Source organism: Schistocerca piceifrons, chromosome 6 (genome assembly GCF_021461385.2).
Source record: "Schistocerca piceifrons isolate TAMUIC-IGC-003096 chromosome 6, iqSchPice1.1, whole genome shotgun sequence".
In the NCBI taxonomy this organism is placed as follows: domain Eukaryota; kingdom Metazoa; phylum Arthropoda; class Insecta; order Orthoptera; family Acrididae; genus Schistocerca; species Schistocerca piceifrons.
This window is the reverse complement of record NC_060143.1, coordinates 401,875,461-401,897,548: the sequence shown is the minus strand read 5'-3', so window position 1 is coordinate 401,897,548 and position 22,088 is coordinate 401,875,461. Positions and strand designations below refer to the sequence as shown.

General features: G+C 44.3%; 1 protein-coding gene across 1 annotated transcript in view; it reads left to right on the top strand.

Moving 5' to 3' along the window:
- LOC124803347 (cadherin-87A-like) overlaps positions 1–22,088 on the top strand; it is a 146,356-nt gene that overhangs the window by 94,211 nt on the left and 30,057 nt on the right. Inside the window, exon 8 of the mRNA XM_047264533.1 lies at positions 19,428–19,705. Coding sequence (XP_047120489.1) covers positions 19,428–19,705 — 278 coding nt within the window. The remainder of the gene's footprint in view (positions 1–19,427; positions 19,706–22,088) is intronic.

Below are 22,088 nucleotides of genomic sequence, written 5' to 3'. Positions count from 1 at the left end.
TACCACCTGATGTAACTAATGGATCCTCAAGGTCAACCCTTCCAAAAAAACCAGGCTATAATCGTAGGACACACCATTCACAACTTCCATCTCCACGACCTCTACCTCACCATGTATGACCATCCTATCCAGCTAACTAATACACTAAAATAACTTGGACTAAAAATCGACTGCCGACTACTGTGGAAACCTCACCTACTAACCATCCAATGGAAAGCCCAAATAGGCCAAAACTACTAACTGACAGAACTTGAGCATTGCACTCTTCACTCTGTGTGTGTGTGTGTGTGTGTGTGTGTGTGTGTGTGTGTGTGCGTGTGTGGTTTGAGGTTTTCGGGCGCTAAACAGCGTGGTCACCAGCGCCCAAACACATAGAAACAGGAGCACATGCGGTGAAGGGACGAAGACGGACAGCAAACAAGGAGAACGGCTAAAAGACACAGGCCTGACGCAGTTCCAAATCCTCACATACAGAGGCAAAACAAGAGGAAAAGAAACGCACTAAAAAGGAAAGGAAACACAAGGAAAAGAGAACAGAAATAGAAGTGAAACAAGTAGGTAATCGTGACTGGCGGACCTCTTACCTAAAACCTGGGTGAGCCAGTCACCCAGCAGCACATTAAAATCCTCTCCTTAAAATCCGAGGCAACAAATTGGACAGGACACAAAACCGTAAGACCTTAACCACAGTCGTTGCGTCGTCTTGCAAAATAGAGGGCAAATCCGGTGGCAAGGAAACCACCACCCTCTGGTCAGAGAATAAAGGACAGTCAAGTAAAATGTGGCGGACAGTAATCTGGACGCCACAAGCACTGCAGATTGGGGGGTCCTCCCGCCGGAGCAAAAAACCATGCGTTAAAGGACTGTGCCCGATGCGGAGGCGAGTGAGGAGAACCTCATCCCGCCTGCACGACTGGTAGGACGTACGCCACGGCCGCGTGGTGGCCTTGACCAAACACAGCTTATTTTCACCAACTGCCAGCGATTCCTCTTCCCATTGACGCATAACACGAAAACGCCTCCATATCTACAAAACTTGAGCTGACCCATCTTTTGCTATGCAAAAGTTACATTGATCTGTGTCCCACCCAAGTCCCTCCAACATGCACTCCGCAAGGGTCATTTACCAGTTCATCAAATTCCTGCCTCTCCTCACTCACATTGAACACTTCTCAGCAATCTGCCCCCTCTGCAAACTTTAATAATCCTAAAATCTCCCCTCTACTTTCCAATCCTTGCGTGCTGCCATGCCTTTACCAACAAATCCCACCAACACTACACCTACACACCCTCAACATTCTCTCCCAAAGAAACTCCAGCCTCCTTCCCTTCTCAGGTCATGGACTCTGCCGCAACATTTACCCATCCTAAGTCTACCCCACCCATTCCGCCTCATCAGGGCTATCTCTGCCTCCCCTCCTCATATTTCCTTACCCCCTTTTTTCCCTGTCTGCCTGTCTTTCTCTGCCCCTTTTTCCCAATAACTTTCATCCTCATCAGTACCCCCTCAACTCCACCGCCTCTTTTGTCCCAACAGCCACTTCTACTCAATCGATATTATGCTCCACTCCTCCATCATTGTACCACCACCTTCCTACCCTCCTCACCAGTCAATCTTTCCCCTTTGACAACAGACTTTCTATCGAAGGGCTTCAAGTTTCTAGTGAGAGGAAAGAGCTTCTTTTTTTTAGCTACAAGTGCAAGAAGTCAAATCTCTTGAATACATGAAAACTTTCATTCTGTTCTCACCTTTCTTGTTTTTCTTCCCAGTTAGTGGTTGTTGTCATTTGGCTGAAAAGCGGGTTGCTGTACCCCTGACAGTCCCCACCCTGCCCACCTACCACTTGGCCACATGTGGCATGGGGGGGGGGGGGGGGGGGGGAAATCAAATAATAATAAAAAAATTAGTAGGTGACACACAAATCGAAACATATCTACAATTTAAAATAAATGACATACATAATGGAACGGTACATACAGGATCAGCAGAATCTAAGTATATAACACAATTTAAGTAAAATCGAACATGTGGCAAGATAAAAGGCTGTGAACATACATGGTTCAGAATAAGCACGAACCTCTCCACATGGACATTTCGTGTAAAAGGGAACTAGTCCATTATGGTCAATAGCAGACGCTGATTCAACTCATGTGGTTTCCATTCCATTCACGGCCAGACGTTCCCGCGCAAAGCAGCTGTTGGCATCAGTTTGTGCTTTTGTGATACCTTGTAATAACATTGCAAAGTACTAATATTAATAATTATTTCTATTTCTTACACGCTGATCGCATTTCCTGAAGAATAGAGAAACTTCTAAGAAAAAGGCAACAGTTGTAACAAAAGAGGAATGTAAAAATACCCGGTAAAGACTGGAGAACGATAGACGTAAGACTTCTATGTAAAGGCCTACGACATCTAGATCACATAAGTGAAATAAAGCGATTTTTCATATAAAAATACGAAGCTGTGGGAAACCCTCATACTGATGTATATAGGCAGTTGCATTCTAGAGGTTCCAGCAAGATGTAAAAGAGCAAAAGTCTCTTTAGAAACGCAGATGGACCATTATGGAACTCTTCCCTTAACCATGAGCTGAAATACAGGGTGATTCAAAAAGAATACCACAACTTTAAAAATGTGTATTTAATGAAAGAAACATAATATAACCTTCTGTTATACATCATTACAAAGAGTATTTAAAAAGGTTTTTTTTTCACTCAAAAACAAGTTCAGAGATGTTCAATATGGCCCCCTCCAGACACACGAGCAATATCAACCCGATACTCCAACTCGTTTCACACTCTCTGTAGCATATCAGGCGTAACAGTTTGGATAGCTGCTGTTATTTCTCGTTTCAAATCATCAATGGTGGCTGGGAGAGGTGGCCGAAACACAATATCCTTAACATACCCCCATAAGAAAAAATCGCAGGGGGTAAGATCAGGGCTTCTTGGAGGCCAGTGATGACGTGCTCTGTCACGGGCTGCCTGGCGGCCGATCCATCGCCTCGGGTAGTTGACGTTCAGGTAGTTACGGACAGATAAGTGTCAATGTGGTGGCGCTCCATCCTGCTGAAATATGAATTGTTGTGCTTCTTGTTCGAGCTGAGGGAACAGCCAATTCTCTTACATCACCAGATACTGTAGTCCAGTTACAGTAGCACCTTCGAAGAAAAAGGGACCAAAAACTTTATTGGCTGAAATGGCGAACAAATGTACAACTAAATGAAACTTTACAGCTCCCTTAATTCGCCGACAGATAGTGCTTATCTCTGCCTTTTGTCGTTGCAGAGTTTTAAATTCCTAAAGTTGTGGTATTCTTTTTGAATCACCCTGTACTTCTCCACCATCCACTCTCAGATGTCTAGAACAAAGATATTGGTGGTTTATATAAACTATTTTGCGACAAGACTAGCGAAATCAATAGGACTTAACTTGGTATACATCCATCATTGATATACCTTTGTTGTTCAATACAAAGGCAAAAGAAATTGCTTGTGGTAGATTAGAAGACGATTCTGGTTTTGAAGTTCATGTGTAACAGTTAGTTCAAAGAATCTTTATAGTAATAGTTAATGTCATTTTTACATCATTATATTCTTTTTGGTGATAATTGTGAAGCAACAACGAAATAAGAACTTTCGGTAAAACACTGAATTTTTTCCTCGACATCACACACTACATTGTTCCAAATACCTAATATGGTACAGTGTGGAAAGCATTATATTAGGTGGGTGCATAAGTTCGTAGTCTTTTTATTTTGCATGTTGGTATTACGGTTGTTTTACGGTTTCTGTTAGAGTTTACATACTGTCGTTCTGTCATTTCGAGATAGTGAGTGGAGCTGTGAAAGCTAGAAAACAGAGAACCAAGTGGAGAAATCAGAACATTTCCGACGTATTCTTCTGTCTGAAACCAAAAGAGGGGTGACATCAGCTGTGGCAGCCGGAAATATTTGCGCCTTGTTAGAGAATAATGTCATTAGGCAGAGCACGGCAAGAAAATGGTTTTCTCGTTTTAAGCAGGATCGTTTTGACGTTAGCGATTCTTCACGTTCAGGAAGGCCTACGGGGCTTGATGAAGACCGTTTAAACTCACTACTCCACAAGTGATACACGTCACTGTACTCGAGATCAGCATGCATTGGGGAAGGTTCAAAAATTAGCTGTATAGTTACCGTATGCTCTAGGCCATCAGCACAAAAATAAGTAGGTGGCCATATGTGCATCCTCCTTGCTCGACATCAATTGGCTCGTGAACAACACCGACCATTCCCATCTTGTACTGTTACTGGTGACTAGAATGATGTCTTTATGGTAACAAAAGGAAAATAAAGGAATGGTAGAACCCAGACAAAGCAGCAACTCACCGCACAGAATCCTATGCGCATCCACAAAAGATAATGTTGCACTGTTCTTCCCTGGTGCAAGTCGCAAGTAGGGCGGCCATCTTTATACTGATACTGCAACGGTATGTATGCATCTGCACTATGCTGCCATCTACAGGCCATTCTGCACGCTGTTTGTAGCACACTTACCAACTTACGGGAAAACGGCGCGAAATTTCGATATGTTATTACAAATTTAAGGTTTTCATTTCATTCACCCTCGTATTATGCGATGGAATAGCGACCGTATGGTGTAATACGAATTGCTTCCTCGAGATGTATTCATCACAGCTAAAATTTATTATCAACAGCTAAGAGAAGTCTTGCAGACGCAGTCCAAGAACAACGACCAGGAAGACCGCCTGAAGCTATGCTACTCCACGATAACGCCCGCCCGTATCGTGCTAGACTGACGAAAAGCACTGTACAGGAGTTGGGTTGACAAGTCAATCCGCACCCACCTAATTCACCTGATCTTGCACCCTCGCCGTTTCCGCTGTCTATCGAACACTCTTCAAGGAACTCCCATTCCGGTTAAAAATGCGCTCTGAACGTGGTTCCACGAGTTCTTCGCATAAACACCAAGTGATTTCTACAGTTGCGGAATCTAAAAGTCACCCCAGAGTTGGCAGACTGTTGTAAATAGTGAACGAGAATACATCACTGAAGACTAGTGTCTCTGTGATGTGTATCTATTGTGTTTATTAAGCTTACGGTAAAGCACTATGAACTCGTGCACCAACCTAATACAATATGATGTAAGTTATTTCGAAAACACAAGATATTGGTTTCTGAAAATCATTCAAAGCCGAACTCGTCCAAATGGTTCGTGCAAAGGAGAATATGTCCATATTTAAATGTGTATTAAGGACTATTCTCGTTCTAGATTTGATTTACAGATCTGAACAGGACATTGACGGAATATCAAAGGCGTTTGTATTGCAGTATATTACCTTAATACACACATATGACTGAAATAAGTTTTATTTTGATTGTGAAAAACTACATTTAATGGACATGTCCGTCTTTGCTTGTCTCTTCCTCATATGTATGTGTGGGAACGTGCCTATCATTACATAACACGAAAAAATTTTTTAAAATTGACACGTGCATCTCAATTATCATGAAATCAATTTAAACAGCAATTGCATTACGTTAACATGGTGTTGGCCACTAATGCGTCTTTTCTACTGTACTTTCGGTATATACTGCGTAAGTGGCTTAAAACTGAACTTGGCCACTAATGAAATTTATGTGCTTGGCGCATTAAAGGAATAAAATTGACGGCACACGGTCATTAGAATGGTTTCGTCATTTAGATGATGCACTACTGCCCATTAACATTGCTACACCACGAAGATGACGTGCTACAGACGCGAAATTTAACCGACAGGAAGAAGATGCTGTGATATGCAAATGATTAGCTTTTCAGAGCATTCACGCAAGGTTGGCGCCGGTGGCGACACCTACAACATGCTGACATGTGGAAAGTTTCCAACCGATTCACAAACAGCAGCTGACCGGCGTTGCCTGGTGAAACGTTGTTGTGATGCCTCGTGTAAGGAGGAGAAATGCGTACCATCACGTTTCGGACTTTGATAAAGGTCGGATTGTAGCCTACCGCGATTGCGGTTCATCGTATCGCGACATTGCTGCTCGCGTTGGTCGAGATCCAATGACTGTTAGCAGAATATGGAATCGGTGGGTTCAGGAGGGTAATACGGAACGCCGTGCTGGATCCCAACGGCCTCGTATCACTAGCAGTGAGATGTCAGGCATCTTATCCGCATGGCTGTAACAGATCGTGCAGCCACGTCTCGCTCCCTGAGTCAACAAATAGGGACGTTTGCAAGACAACAACCATCTGCACGAACAGTTCGACGACATTTGTCGCAACATGGACTATCAGCTCGGAGACCGTGGCTGCGGTTACCCTTGACGCTGCATCCAGACACGAGCGCCTGCGATGGTGTACTCAACGACGAACCTGCGTGCACGAATGGCAAAACGTCATTTTTTCGGATGAATCCAGGTCCTGTTTACAGCATCATGATAGCCGCGTCCGTGTCTGGTGACATCGCACACTGGAAGCGTGTATTCGTCATCGCCATACTGGCGTATAAATGGTTCAGATGGCTGTGAGCGCTATGGGACTTAACATCTGTGGTCATCAGTCCCCTAGAACTTAGAACTACGTAAACCTAACTAACCTAACGACCTCACTCACATCCATCTCCGAGGCAGGATTCGAACCTGCGACCGTAGTACTGGCGTATATATTTGTCCAATGAACACCCGTTTATCATTTGCATTTCTTCTTGGTGTAGCAATTTTAATGGCCAGTAATGTATATTGAGGCTGTTGACCTGTACATGGACTAATTATTGCAACAAACTTCCTGTGTACTACAGAAACAGTAGCTCGCTGAAGCAGAGGTCTACACACCCCAGCAACCGGAGAGAACGGGATGATATTGCTCGTCATGCAACTAAGATCGGCTCTGAACGTTTCTCTAGCAACCACAGAGCACAGGACAAAGTGTACGGACAAAGACTGCATTCTAAACTGAGATGGGCGAAAATTTTAAATTTATTTATAACGCCCATAGCAACGCTGACACATACCTGTCTCGGCTAGACAGCCTTTCTTAAAGTTCTTGGAATGAGGTCTGGCCAAACGCTGCGTCATAACATCCGAATGCACTCTCGAGTCACTTTAATGTGACCACCTGTCAAATGTCTGAATAGTCATCTGCGAGACGTGCAGGAAGACATTTAGTAGATCCGAAAAAGTGCGATGTGGAGCCATGCGGACTCCTGTGCCGCGACCAGCTGCGCCATGTATCTCGGTTAAGGATCCATGGAGCGAGTAGCCCGATCGAGGTTGTTCCACAGCTTCTCGATTGGGTTCAAACCCGGTGAGTCTGGTCCCCACGTGATTAGGGCAAACTCACCCTGTAGCTCTTCGAACAACGCACGTACACTGCGACCTGTGTGACACGTTGCGTTATCTTTCTGGTATATGCCATCGTGCCGATGAATGACCAACTGCATATAGGTGTGGACATGGTCCCGAAGGATAGATACATACTTGTGTTGATCCACTGTGCCCTCCACAAGGACGAGGTCACTCAGGGAATACCACCTAAACATTCCCTAGAGAATAACGCTCTCCTCTGGCGTGGACCCTTGCTTTCAGACGTTTCATGCCGTACACGCCAGTGGTTATCTGTCCTATGGAACATAAAAGGTTATCCATCTGAAAAGGCCACCCTCTTTCCCCAAAACATCATCATCTATCTGATGGTTTCAGTTTAAATTATTCGCAATTGTAATGCGTAAGTACACTCATGCTCATAAATTAGGGATTATTGCAGAACGTGGTGCCACACAACGTGGCACTACACAGAACTGGCGCTAATAGCATAGCCACGTAGGGATCGCACACGACACAGATATGTAAGTCCACGGTATTGGTGATAAGTTGAGAAATACCCCCCGAAACAGATGTGCTACGAAAGCCACTGTTTCCTGCGCATGTACCCCGACATCAGTATGGGATTTGATCACCATGCACACGTATATAGGCCGCACTAGGGGTTGGCATTCTCTGGATCAGGTTCTCGACCAGCTGCTGGGGTATAGCCTCCCATTTTTGCACCAGTGCCTGTCGGAGCTCCTGAAGTGTCCTAAGGGTTTGAAGACGTGCAGCGATACGTCGACCGAGAGCATCCCAGACGTGCTCGATGGGGTTTAGGTCTGGAGAACAGGCAGGCCAATCAGTTCGCCTGGTATGTTCTGTTTCAAGGTACTCCTCCACGATGGAAGCTCGGTGGGGCCGTGCGTTATCGTCCACCAGGAGGAAGGTGGGACTCACTGCACCCCTAAAAAGGCAGACATACGGGTGCAAAATGATGTCCCGATACACTTGACCCGTTACATTTCCTCTGTCAAAGACATGCAAGGGTGTACGTGTACCAATCATAATCCCGCCCCACACCATCAAACCACAACCTCCATAGAGGTGCCTTTGAAGGACATTAAGAGGATGGTATCTTGTTCCTGGTTCACCCCAAATGAAAACCCGGCGAGAATCACTGTTCAGACTATACCTGGACTCATCCGTGAACATAACCTGGGACTACTGTTCCAGTGACCATGTACTGTGTTCTTGACACCAGGCTTTACGGGCTCTTCTGTGACCAGTGGTGAATGGAATGCACCTTGCAGGTCTCCGGGCGAATAAACCATTTCTGTTCAGTCGTCTGTAGACTGTGTGTCTGGAGACAACTGTTCCAGTGGCTGCAGTAAGATGCCGAACGAGGCTACCTGCAGTACTCCGTGGCCGTTTGCGAGCACTGATGATGAGATATCGGTCTTCTTGTGGTGTTCACTGTGGGCGTCCCGTAATGTAGCGCCTGGACACGTTTCCTGTCTGCTGGAATCGCTGCCTTAATTTTGAGGTCACACTTGGTGGTACACGGAGGGCCAGTGGTACGAACTGCTGCGTTTGACCAGCCTCCAGTCGCCCTAGTATTCTACCCATAATAACGTCATCAATATGTGTTCTTTGAGCCATTTTCAACACACAGTCACCATTAGCACATCTGAAAACGTCCGCACACTTACTCGCTGCACTGTACTCTGACGTGCACCAATGTGTATGTGGACTGCTGCCAGCGCCATCGTGCGATGACCGCAGGTCAAATGCACCGCATGGACACGCCCCGAGGTGATTTAAACCCGCAAACCGCCCACCAGAGCGTTTTTTCACCATGTATTAGCATAATCCGTAATTTATGAGCATGAGCGTATTTAGCTGACTTCACAGCCTTAAATTTGTGTGATTTATCGTGTAATCGTAATTTAGCGGCTTCCTCGTAGTAGTCTTGCAGATTACTTCACTTTTGCATTATTTAGTGTCAACAGCCACTTTTCGCACCATACAGATGCCTTGTCTAAATCATTTTGCAATTGCCTTTGATAATCTGATGGTAGCATCATCTGTAAACATTCTCAGAGGGCTGCTTGAATAGTTGGTTGGTTGATTGTGGGGAGGGGACCAAACAGCGAGGTCATTGGTCCCGTCGGATTAGGGAAGGATGGGGATGGAAGTCGGACGTACCCTTTCAAAAGAATCATCCCAGCATCTGCCTGAAACGATTTAGGGAAATCACGAAAACCTAGATCAGGATGGCCAGATGCCGGTTTCAGCTGTTGTCCTCCCGAATGGGATTTCAGTGTACTAATCACTACGCCTCCTCCTCCGTCACTTATATTTAAGGGTTTTTCATAATTCATATTATACATTTCTAGAGGTTCTAGAGGGGACTTAGTAGACCAAGTTTTACATAGGAACCCATGTCTGGAAACGTCATCCAAAGACGCTACAGAGAGTCAACATTATAGGTAACGGCACACAAATATGTGTGTATATACCGCGATAACTCCAATCTCAAAGAAAGCAGGTGTTGACAGATGTGAAAATTACCGAACTATCAGTTTAAAAGCCACGGGTGCAAAATACTAACACGAATTCTTTACAGACGAATGGAAAACCTAGTAGAAGCCGACCTCAGGGAAAATCAGTTTGGATCCGCAGAAATGTTGGAACACGTGAGGCAATACTGACCCTACGACTTATCTTAGAAAATAGATTAAGGGTAGGCAAACCTATGCTTCTGGCATTTGTAGACTTAGAGTAATCTTTCGACAATGTTGACTGGAATACTCTCTTTCAAATTCTGAAGGTGTCAGGGGCAAAATACAGGGAGCGAAAGGCTATTTACAATGTGTACAGAAACCAGAGGGTCGAGGGGCATGAAAGGGAAGCAGTGGTTGGGAAGGGAGTGAGACATGGTTGTAGCCTATCCCCGATGTTATTCAATCTGTATATTGAGCAAGGAGTAAAGGAAACAAACGAAAAATTCGGAGTAGGACTTAAAATCCGTGGAGAAGAAATAAAAACTTTGTGGTTCGCCGATGACATTGTAATTCTGTCAGAGACAGCAAAGGACCTGGAAGAGCAGTTGAACGGAATGGACAATGTCTTCAAAGGAGAATATAAACGAACAAAAGCAAAACAAAGATAATGGAGCGTAGTCGAATTAAGTCGGGTGATGCTGCGGGAATTAGGAAATGAGACGCTTAAAGTAGTAAATGAGTTTTGCCATTTGGAGAGCAAAATAACTGATGATGGTCGAAGTAGAGAGGATATAAAATGTAGACTGGCAATGGCAAGAAACCGTTTCTGAAGAAGAGAAATTTGTTAACATCGAGTATAGATTTAAGAATCAGGAAGTCTTTTCTGAAAGTATTTATATGGAGTGTAGCCATGTATGGAAGTGAAACGTGGACGATCAGTAGTTTAGACAAAAAGTGAATAGAAGCTTTCGAAATGTGGTGCTACAGAACTAATGAGGAGGTATTGAATAGAACTGGGGACAATAGAAATTTGTGGCACAACTTGACTAGAAGAAGGGATTGGTTGGTGGGACATGTTCTGAGGCATAAAGGGATCACCAATTTAGTATTGGAGGGCAGCACGGAGGGTACAAATCGTAGAGGGAGACCAAGAGATGAGTATACTAAACAGATTCAGAAGGATGTAGGCTGCAGTAGGTACTGGGAGATGAAGAAGCTTGCTCAGCATAGAGTAGCATGGAGAGCTGCATCAAACCAGTCTCTGGACTGAAGACCACAACAACAACATACAGTGATGATGTTACAGACTTTCTAGGATTGTGGAGAAGGATAAATGTATCAATTTGGCGTAAGGGTCCCTGGATCGGAAATGAAGGAGTCGAAAGTTAGAAACGAAAACCTATCTGATACCTTTGACAGTGTGGAATACATGAACTGGTACTGTTATTGCTAAGATTGTAGTGTACGCAATTTTCAGATATAGTAGTATGGACCAAAACAAGGAAAAAAGTCCAGTAAACATGGGCTCTAAAATGCATACCTGAGGAGCTATGAGCATTTATTCATCTTCGCTACTGTAGAATACATCTCCTCTTAGAACAAGTGCTCACAACTCTTAAAGTATGCATTTTAGAGCTCATGTTTACTAGACATCTATTCTTGTTTTGGTCTATATTACCACCTCTGAAAGTTACCTACACTATAATGGTCCAAATGGCTCTGAGCACTATGGGACTTAACACCTGAGGTCATCAGTCCTCTAGAACTTAGAACTACTTAAACCTAACTAACCGAAGGACATCACACACATCCATGCCCGAGGCAGGATTCGAACCTGCGACCGTAGCGGTCGCGCGGTTCCGGACTGAAGCGCCTAGAACTGCTCGGCCACAGCGGCCGGCTACCCTACAATGTTAGCAACAATAGTACCAGTACATGTATACCCGTTTCAGAACGTTTTTCGCTTACAACCCGTTCGTTTCCGGTACAGGGACACTAACCTCATATTGGTACATTTGTCTATCTCCATCATCTTAGAAAGTTCGTAACATCATCACGGAATCAATCTGTTTACGCATAAGTTAACAGGTGCCGGCGCCTGTAACTTACATGCTCTGTAGTCGCTGAATGACGTTTCCTGACATGTATTCCTATGCACATGTACCAATTTCCGTCTACAATCTTTAGGAGTATGTAACATAGTGGAGGAGTATGTAACATAATGGCCGTGCGGTTCTAGGTGCTACAGTCTGCAACCGCGCGACCGCTATGATCGCAGGTTCGAATCCTGCCTCGGACATGGGACATGGATGTGTGTGATGTCCTTAGATTAGTTAGGTTTAAGTAGTTTTAAGTTCTAGGGGACTGATGACCTCAGAAGTTAAGTCCCGTAGTGCTCAGAGCCATTTGAACCATATGTAACATAAATTGTGAAACACCCTGTAGATGATAGTAGAGGACCTATAACACTACCCTCGGCAACGCCATATATTACTTCTGGTTTACTCTACGACTTTCCGTCGGTTACTTCCGAAGTGTGACGTTCCTGACGAATGCTGTAAGCACAGCTGGGACGATACTCCTTAGTCACGCAGTTTGATTAGGATCGGTTTCGAAGACCGGAGTCCTTTGGAAATCTGGAAACAAGAGATCAATTTGATATCCCCTGTCGACAGCACTCATTATTTCGTGACAATAAAGAACAACTTATATTGCACGCGAGTGATATTTTATGAATCCACGCTATGTGTCAATAGAGAGTTTTCTTCGAGGTAATTCATTACGTTCGAACAGTGTGTTCCAAAATCCTACTGCAAATATACTGTTCTTAATAACTCCACGTTTGTGGCACTGTCATCGGTAACATTACCGTCACTACCGCGCAGAGAATATATTGATTACGTCTTGCCGCTGGTGCTTCACATACGACCAGAATTTCGTTGGGACTTCTGCCAGATTTCGAGATAGAACTTCGTTGCGGAAATCATTAAAAGCACCTCGCACTGAAATCCACATTAAATTTCGAACTTCTGTAAAACTTCAGCAATCTTTGAGATTTTGTGTTCTTTTAAATTCGGCACGCATTTTCCGTTTATCTAGCTACAGTGTTCTGATCTGTTTTGTGTACCATGAGCGATCGGTTCTGTCTCTTATTAACTTATATGATATAAATCTCTCAACTGTCGTCCGTATTATTTTCTCGAATTCAAGCCACATCTGTACTACGGTTACATAGTTCGGAAGGAATGTAGACTGCCTCTTAAGAAGGCGTCAAGCGAATTTTTACCTGACTTTTTTAAACAGATATATTTTATTTTTATTTTCGAAGGATTTGGATGTTACGGTATTGTGTCTCGCTACAGCAACCTTGTGGTCACTAATCTGCGGGGATAGACCAGTCCCGGGCTGGAAACCCCTATTGTTTTGTCAACATGCTGGTCGAGTACCTGTGTGACGTCGTTAGACGCAGTAAAACAGTATCCAAGATTATTCTGTGTATTACTCAGGTCGTTGCTGGTGGCCATGTAATCCGGAGGGAAATCATCTGCATCAGCTTGGAGTGGAAGTCGATGAAACTCTGGTGAGGCACTCCCCTTCGGTAACCCTGCTTGGAGATGGAGGTGACCGTAACGTGTGTGTTTGATTCACGCGCCGTTTAGAGGAATACTCAATCCCTCCGACCACTGCTCGCGTTCTCTCACTAGATGGGCCGTGACGTCGTATGTCGAGGTGTCGTGCTGAATGCTGAATCTTGTACACTGGTACGGTAGGCCGTCAGACTTGTGCTGGGGGGTTTACGGGCAGCTTTCGCCCTGGACCGGAGTCGTGTTGGTAGACCCCTGGACTACCCGTCAAAGCTGGCTGCTGTGCTGAGTTCAGTACTGGATGTAGGACTATATCGTCCGTGGCTACGGATCGCAAATCTTCTCGAGAGGCAGCAAGTGTAAGACCAGCGCTAAAAGAATCTCAGACACAAGGTGTTACCGTACCATAACCAGAGACCCGAGTGCGAACGACATGAGCGCCATCGATCCCAATGATCAAGTGCCCTAGTGTAGCTGCGGTGGTGAGGTTACGCTCTATGACGTCATTCGTAATGACCGAATCGGTCCTCCTCTTCTCGAGCCGTCTGCGGTCTTAGTTCCGCTACATTTACTTAATAAATTTGATGCAGTGTCTTTACTACTTAGCCAAACCCCTTCTAGGCGACACGGGTCTTACCTATTGTCTCTTACATGATGTTGCGAAGGTAGTTCGGTCTGCACCCTTCTGACGATTTTTTGCTGAGCTCGCTCGGAGTCTCGCTGAAGTGTGTCGTAATTGCTGTCTTCCTGGCAGAGTAATGGTGATGAAATATTTATGCTTCCCGGCTGACGGCTGTTGGTACTTCCGTGTGATTAAGTAACGTCGGCTGTTCGAACTTAGAAAATTTTACGCTCCCGTTTCTTTACCAATTTGCCACGTACTATATCCCTGTATCCGTCATGATGCTATTTACTCAGGATTATTTGTTGCTGAGAGGACACACATGGTTTTGCAACCATTTACGAGTGAGCTACCCACGAAGTTTTATGCCTACCACCGGCTCTGGACATGTATTTTCGACAACATATTGACCAGCTATAATTGCATATGTGAGGTACCTATTTGAGACGACACTGAAGTCTTCTTAGAGTCTTTCAGCTGTATCAGCCGGCTCGTGGGGTCGGTAAAAGGAACCAATTACTATTTTATTCCGGTTGTCAAGCATAACCTATACCTATGTTCATTCACAGCGATTATTTACTTCAATTATACAAGATAAAATAATTCTAACAGCAACAAACACGCTACGACCAACTGTATTTAATCTATCATTCCTGAACACCGTTAGGTCCCTTGTAAAAAGTTCGACTGGCCCTGTCTCCGGCCTCAGCCAATTTTCAGTACTTATATCGATTTGAGCTTCGTGCTTTCTGTTAGTGCTTGGAGTTCTTGGTCTTTTCCCAACACAGCAGCAATTTACAACTATAGTACTTACGATTACTAGGCCTACCGTTGACCTGTGTTTGACCTACATCCTTTGAGACTGAAGCCCTCTTTGTTCTTTCCCCGAGACTCTTTAACCCAAAAAACCGCAGAGTCCACTCCGCACAGACACCACTACCTGTGTAGCCGCCTCCTTTATGTAATGGACTCCTTGATCTAATAACCCGATACCTCACCACCCTATGCCGCAAGTCGAGGAATCTGCAGCCTACTCAATCGCAAAACCGACTGAGCCTTTAATTCAGATCCTCTATTCGCCTCTCCACTGAAGATCCACAATCGGTTCTGTCGACTGTGTCGCAGATGGTGAGCTCTGCCTTCATCTAGGAAGTATGGCTGGCAGTCTTTACCAGTTCAGATAGCCGCCGAGTGTCAGAGAGAATCTCTTCCGATCCAAAGCGACACACAGCATTAGTACCGACATAAGCTACCACTTGCACCTGGTTACACCTTGTGCTCTTCAAGGCGTCAGAAAGGACTTCTTCCATATATGGGATGACGCCTACCCCGGGTTTGCACGCTGAACACATTCTAATATTGATTACAGTGCCTCGCAACTAATTTGGAATGGGAGATGGATTTAGACATTAAAGTATGTTAGAAGGTGATCTCGCAAGTATGGAAACTACAAACAATGGACGACCCACTTCATCAGGGGACAACGTTCAGGCTAAATTTACCAACTATTCTGTGAACGAAGGTGAAAATGCAGACCAGAAGGCGCGTCTGAAAAGTTCGGTGGATTGTCTCAGAAAATAAAGGATAGAAGAGTTACGAACAAAATACCTTTACTGCTCTTCAAAGAAATCACCATTAGCTACAACACACTCCTGACATCGACTGTAAAACGATTGGAAATCGTCAGCAAACGCTTCTTGTGGAATCACTCGAAGCACAGTGGTCAGGCGTTTTTGGATATCTAAACCGTCTGCGAATGTTCGCGAACAATAGTTCTTACACTGCCATTGCTTATCTTCAACTCTTCCGCTCTCCTTCTCAAAGACAGTCGCCGATCATCCACAAGCATCTGTCGCAGTCGTTAGACGTTGTTTGGGACTGTGCGCGTTGAACCTAACGCGACCCTTCTTCGGCCTCTGAAGCGTTTAAACTACTGAAACGCACACTTTTTTACTCACTGCTTCAACACCATACACTAGCAATAGCATACCAGGATTCTCTCTCACCATTTTCCCTAATCTGATTGAAAATTTCACGTATACGCGTTGGTCCATTTTGCAATCACACGAATGCGATGGACGCTTGCGAACAATTGGCGGCTGTCTTTGGGAACGAGTGCAGAAGAGTTGAACGTAAGCAAAGACAAGCACTTTTGTTCACGAATATTCGCAGTCGTTGCGGATATCCAGAAACGCGTGAGCCCGGTGCTTCGAGCGATTCCGCAAAGAAATATTTGCTGACAGTTTCCAACAGCTTTACATCCGATGTCAGAAATGTGTTGCTGCTGATTGTGATTAAAGAGCTATTAATCAAACGAAAAGCCTATTCTCAAGTTAAGAGCTGAAGATATAGCCATATAATTGATATAATCATTTCAAAATAAATAGAAAATAAGTATCTTCCTGTATATTAGGTTCAGGGAGAATTTATCTTTCTAATATTGGCATTTTTGGTCTATTACGGGACCAATTGCTTTATATTTTCTTAAAACTACATCTTATGCGAAACCTTTCTTTAGAAAAGGCTTTCGATTTAAATTTGCTGAAACAAGGGCAGCTTTCGCATATTCGTATAAGCTTGTCTAGAGATTTGGTGCTGGTTTGCTTCTTGTCGCTCGATGTAATACTACGACGAAGATTGCCTTACAAATAATGTTTGCTTGTACAAGCCTGCACATTGTGGCGGCACATGCTGAAGCATAAGTACATCATTAGTATACTTCTACAAGCTTGCTTGGTTGAAAATTTATCAAGCATAAAGCAAATTGAACTATCCGATTGCTTGCACAAACTTACCCTGCAGATGGTCAATCATGCCACAGCATCTATGCTTGTCAGATTTGCACTCACTCGAGTGGCCTCTTTAAGGATAATTTAAATGACTAAAAGAACAGCGTTAAAATATTGACAACCTCATGGTGAACAGTCACTAGTTGACACCTCAAGAAAAAATGAAATTTTTACTGTACCTGTTTCATTGCGATATAGCGTATAAAGCTGATTACTAGGTACATCTACAGGACAACTTTGCAATTCATATTTACGTGCCTGGCAGAGGGTTCTCTGAACTACCCTCATACTATTTCTCTACCGTTGTAATCTCTAACAGCGCTTTGGAAAAATAAACACTTAACTCTTCTTGTGCGACCTCAGATTTCTCTTACTTTATTATGATGATCATGTCTCCCTACGTATGTTGGCGGCAATAAAATTTTTTCACATTCTGAAGAAAAGCTTGTGACTGAAATTTCGTGAAAAGATCACACCGCAACGAAAAACGCCTTTGTTTTAATTATTGCCATTCAAATCGGTTATCATATCCGTGACACTCTGTCCACCATTTCGCGATAATACGGAACGTTTTGCCTTCTTTTGAACTATTTCCATGTCCTCCGTCCACCTTATCTGGAAAGCTTCCCATATAGCATAGTACTACCCTGGCAGAGGACGAACTAGTGCAGTGTAGGCAGTCTCTTTAGTGAATTTGTTACAACTTCTAAGTGGTCTGCCAATAAATCTATATGAGCGTTTCAATTCAAATCGCTCGCAATTGTAATAGTAATTACTACGTAATGTGACCTTTCTGACAGAAAACATGAACTCAGTCGCACAACTGATGCGAAACTCCATTGTCATGCAATTTCATTAGAATTCTCTCTTGTCGAGAACGGCGTCCAAAACCGTCTGGGAATCTACAAATAAGCTATGAATTTGAGACTGCTAAATATGAGGCTGTTTTATCAGCATATTCTGAAACGAACCTTGTTGGTATGCTATCTGGAGCAGAAAAAATAGTCATTATTGCTTTAAGCTGCTTCGCTACACCGAGGATATCTACGAGTACTTCTAAGTTACTTACGTTGGCAGTTGTTCTCGATTCGAATTTTTATATACACTACTGGCCATTAAAATTGCTACACCAAGAAGAAATGAATTGGACAAATATATTATACTAGAACTGACATGTGATTACATTTTCACACAATTTGGGTGCATAGATCCTGAGAAATAAGTATCCAGAACAACCATCTCTGGCCGTAATAACGGCCTTGATACGGCTGGGCTTTGAGTCAAACAGAGCTAGGATGGCGTGGACAGGTACAGCTGCCCATGCAGCTTCAACACGAACCACAATTCATCAAGAGTAGTGACTGGCGTATTGTGACGAGCCAGTTGCTCGGCCACCATCGACCATACGTTTTTAATTGGTGAGAGATTTGGAGAATGTGCAGGCCAGGGCAGCAGTCGAACATTTTCTGTATCCAGAAACGCCCGTATAGGACCTGCAACATCCGGTCGTGCATTATCCTGCTGAAATGTAGGGTTTCGCAGGGATCGAATGTAGGGTAGAGACACGGGTCGTAACACATCTGAAATGTAACGTCCACTGTTCAAAGTGCCGTCAATGCGAACAAGAGGTGACCGAGACGTGTAACCAATGGCATCCCATACTATCACGCCGGCTGATACGTCAGTATGGCGATGACGAATACTCGCTTCCAATGTGCGTTCACCGCGATGTCGCCAAACATGGATGCGACCATCATGATGCTGTAAACAGAACCTGGATTCATCCGAAAAAATGACGTTTTGCCGTGCGTGCACCCAGGTTCGTCGTTGAGTAATCCATCGCAGGCGCTCCTGTCTGTGATGCAGCGTCAAGGGTAACCGCAGCTGTGGTCTCCGAGCTGATAGTCCATGCTGCTGCAAACGTCGTCCAACTGTTCGTGCAGATGGTTTTTGCCTTGCAAACGTCCCCACATGTTGACTCAGGGATCGAGAAGAGCCTGCACGATCCGTTACAGCCATGCGGGTAAGATGCCTGTCATCTCGACTGCTAGTGATAAGAGGCCGTTGGGATCCAGCACGGCGTTCCGTATTACCCACCGATCCCATATTCTGGTAACAGTCATTAGATCTCGACCGACGCGAGCAGCAATGTCGCGATACGATAAGCCGCAATCGCGATAGGCTACAATCCGACCTTTATCAAAGTCGGAAACGTGATGGTACGCATTTCTCCTCCTTACACGAGGCATCACAACAACGTTTCACCAGGCAACGCCGGTCAACTGCTGTTTGTGTATGAGAAATCAGTTGGAAACTTTCCTCATGTCAGCACGTTGGAGGCGTCGCCACCGGCGCCAACCTTGTGTGAATGCTCTGAAAAGCTAATGATTTACATTTCACAGCATCTTCTTCCTGTCGGTTAAATTTCGCGTCTGTAGCACGTCATCTTCGTGGTGTAGCAATTTTAATGGCCAGTAGTGTAGATTGAAAGGATAACTGAAGTTTAGTAAAAATGATAGGTCTGTAAAAATTGGACATACTACTACAAATTCGAGAGACTGCTATTAAATTTGCCTGATTCTGTGATTTGTGGCTCAGCGATGGTCTTTGTGCTTTCCACAGCTGAATACCAAGACTTATTCGCGATTGGAGAGAAGGACGGAGTGCTGGAAATCGGATGGATAAATCGAGACGAGCTGAAGCAGGAAACGTTCGAGGTGCTGCTGACGGCGTACGAGACGGACGACCCTTCGTCGCTGGTCACACAGGACCTCGTGGTGATCGTGAAGGACGTCAATGATAACATACCTAATATCACAGCGACCAGCCTCAACGCAGCGGTCAGCGAAAGCTACTCTGGTACTTTCGACTTCGGCATCACCATCGAAGATCCAGACCTGGTAAGTCTTCATTAACGGACATGCAAATCGCTTTCACCTCTTCACTCAATCGCCATCTTCGAGAACAGTACCGCAAAGTTCCGGTTTTGATTATTCGTCAGTACAGAACCCTCAACAACTGGATTGGCAAAAATGATAGGGAATATTAAAATAACAGCGTGGTTCCTGGTGGGTACGAGCGTGATTCTGAAAGTCGTGAGCAACCGTTTGTTTACACTGTCATTTTGGCAGTGTAGTGAAAACGACTGCACTTTCGTAAACTGAAGACTCTGGTCTGTGTGTCGATTCGTTGTGACGCCATTAACTTCCATCCGTGGCCACCAGTTACATTTAAAAATTGGTTGACATAAATTGGAACAGTGGTCTGATCATTTAATATTAAAAGACTACGACCAAGGTATGGACGGGGGCAAGGAATTGATATATCAGACTTGATTTAACACATAAATAATTTATTCATAACATACAATACATAAAACCAACTATGTAAATCCTGCTTCGATGCTTACGATTGCCCAAAATGGGAGGGCCACCACTTTCGATTTGGAAAGACTTTAATTTAAGAAACTAAAACGCCTATTATAATTTTTAAAAATAATAATAACACAACACATAAGTTAGCGCTAAGTGAACGCACTTTTAAATCTTTAATTATTAATCACAAAGCGTGGGTTTACCACATTTAAATTCTCATTGCAATATAAAACATAAATACATGAATTCACAACACAGCATGGCTTCAAAATTTCTACCTGGACAACCTATGGTCCTAAAACTTTCGTATTACATTCCAGCCAATCACATTAATAACTTATAATCACGGTTGGTAAAATACAAAAGTTTGCACTATAATCAATTTTAATAATCCACAATAACTCAAAAAAACAACATCAGAAGTTCGATACGGAGCATGTATGCCTGTTTATACAATCTTTCGGACCAAAATACGCACGAGGACCACGATAACAGAAGAGCGCTAGTTGCTTTTAGGATAGATTCTCCCATTAGCTTAATCACTGAGCAGATATTTACTTAAGCGACAGCTAAGATAGTTAATGCAAATAGAAGGTATTTCTAAAGGTTTTTTTTCCTTCCTCCCTTTCAACAAGGGGGTTTTAGTAAGGTGGAAATTACACTTTGAGGAGACGCAATAGCAATCTAGCGGGCACGCCTTCACTACTAAACTAGCCGCGTATCCGCTGTTCAAGCCAAACATTAACAACACAGTTCCATATTCCTGACACCCAAATAGTTGGGATCAAAACAAAACCAAAAATCCCAAGAGCGCAAGATCCAGCATAGCTTCAGAACAGATCTTACTTCATGCGGTTGCCATCACAAATACAGGTATCGAAATGAAAAGAAGAACGTGTAACAACATTCCCTAATCAGCACAATGTTCTTCTTTAGGTCCCGGTAGCGCTAGACAACGCTGACATGCCTATGTTAACAAACCTCTAAGCCAACACCCTCCAACTGACAAGCCGAAACCAATGTGACCCCTTATCAGCTCCGTGACAGGACTCTAACCCCCAACTACTGTCAGTGCAACTCACTTAGAATAAATACAGCGCAAATAGTCTGGCGGACACATATACCCAGGGATTAACAGAACACTAGACTGAACTAGAATCAACCTTAGTAATACAGCACTATATCTTGGGAGACAAGGAACTAACTCCCCACCCGAAATTCTGCAACCACAGGGCGAGAGGATGAACTACCAAAACATAGAAGTGCAAACGTACACAAATAACTAGCAAAATACACCACTACACCGGTTAGCAACGATGCGTGGAGGAATGTGCACTGTCAGAATTGCACCAGTGAACAGAACAGAGGATTGCCACAATGGTGGCCACAAGGCGGGAAAGACGACTGGATGAACTCAATTCCAAAGGACGATCAACTTGAAACATTCACACTTAACTTCTTTTCTCCTTTCCCTCGGTGCACTTCGTCGTTTTTCCGGGACTGCTGTGCACAATTGTAAGCCGTCCCCAGTCGTCTCGGCAGACACCAACCCAGCCAAACTGCTCCCGGACTCAAACCCTCGCCGAACGGCGGCTCCACCGCCCCATGATGGTTACTGTTTTTTTGCCTTCGGTGACGCAGGCGATGATTAGACTGCCATCCGCCTCCCGCGGACAACCAGTGAAGAGCGGACAGAGGGGCACAACCAGGCCGGCGTTCCTCCACGGGTAGAAGTGCGGGTTCGATAACAACACCCGTATGCGGAAGGCAGGATGTCGACGTCACCAGAGCAGACACGAAGGCCACTGCGCGACAACCTCCTCCAGCGTGTTTTTTTTTTCTTTATTGTTATTTATAACACCTCACATAAGGTGGGCTGGCAGCAGCATGTTACGCTGCTCTTCAGCCT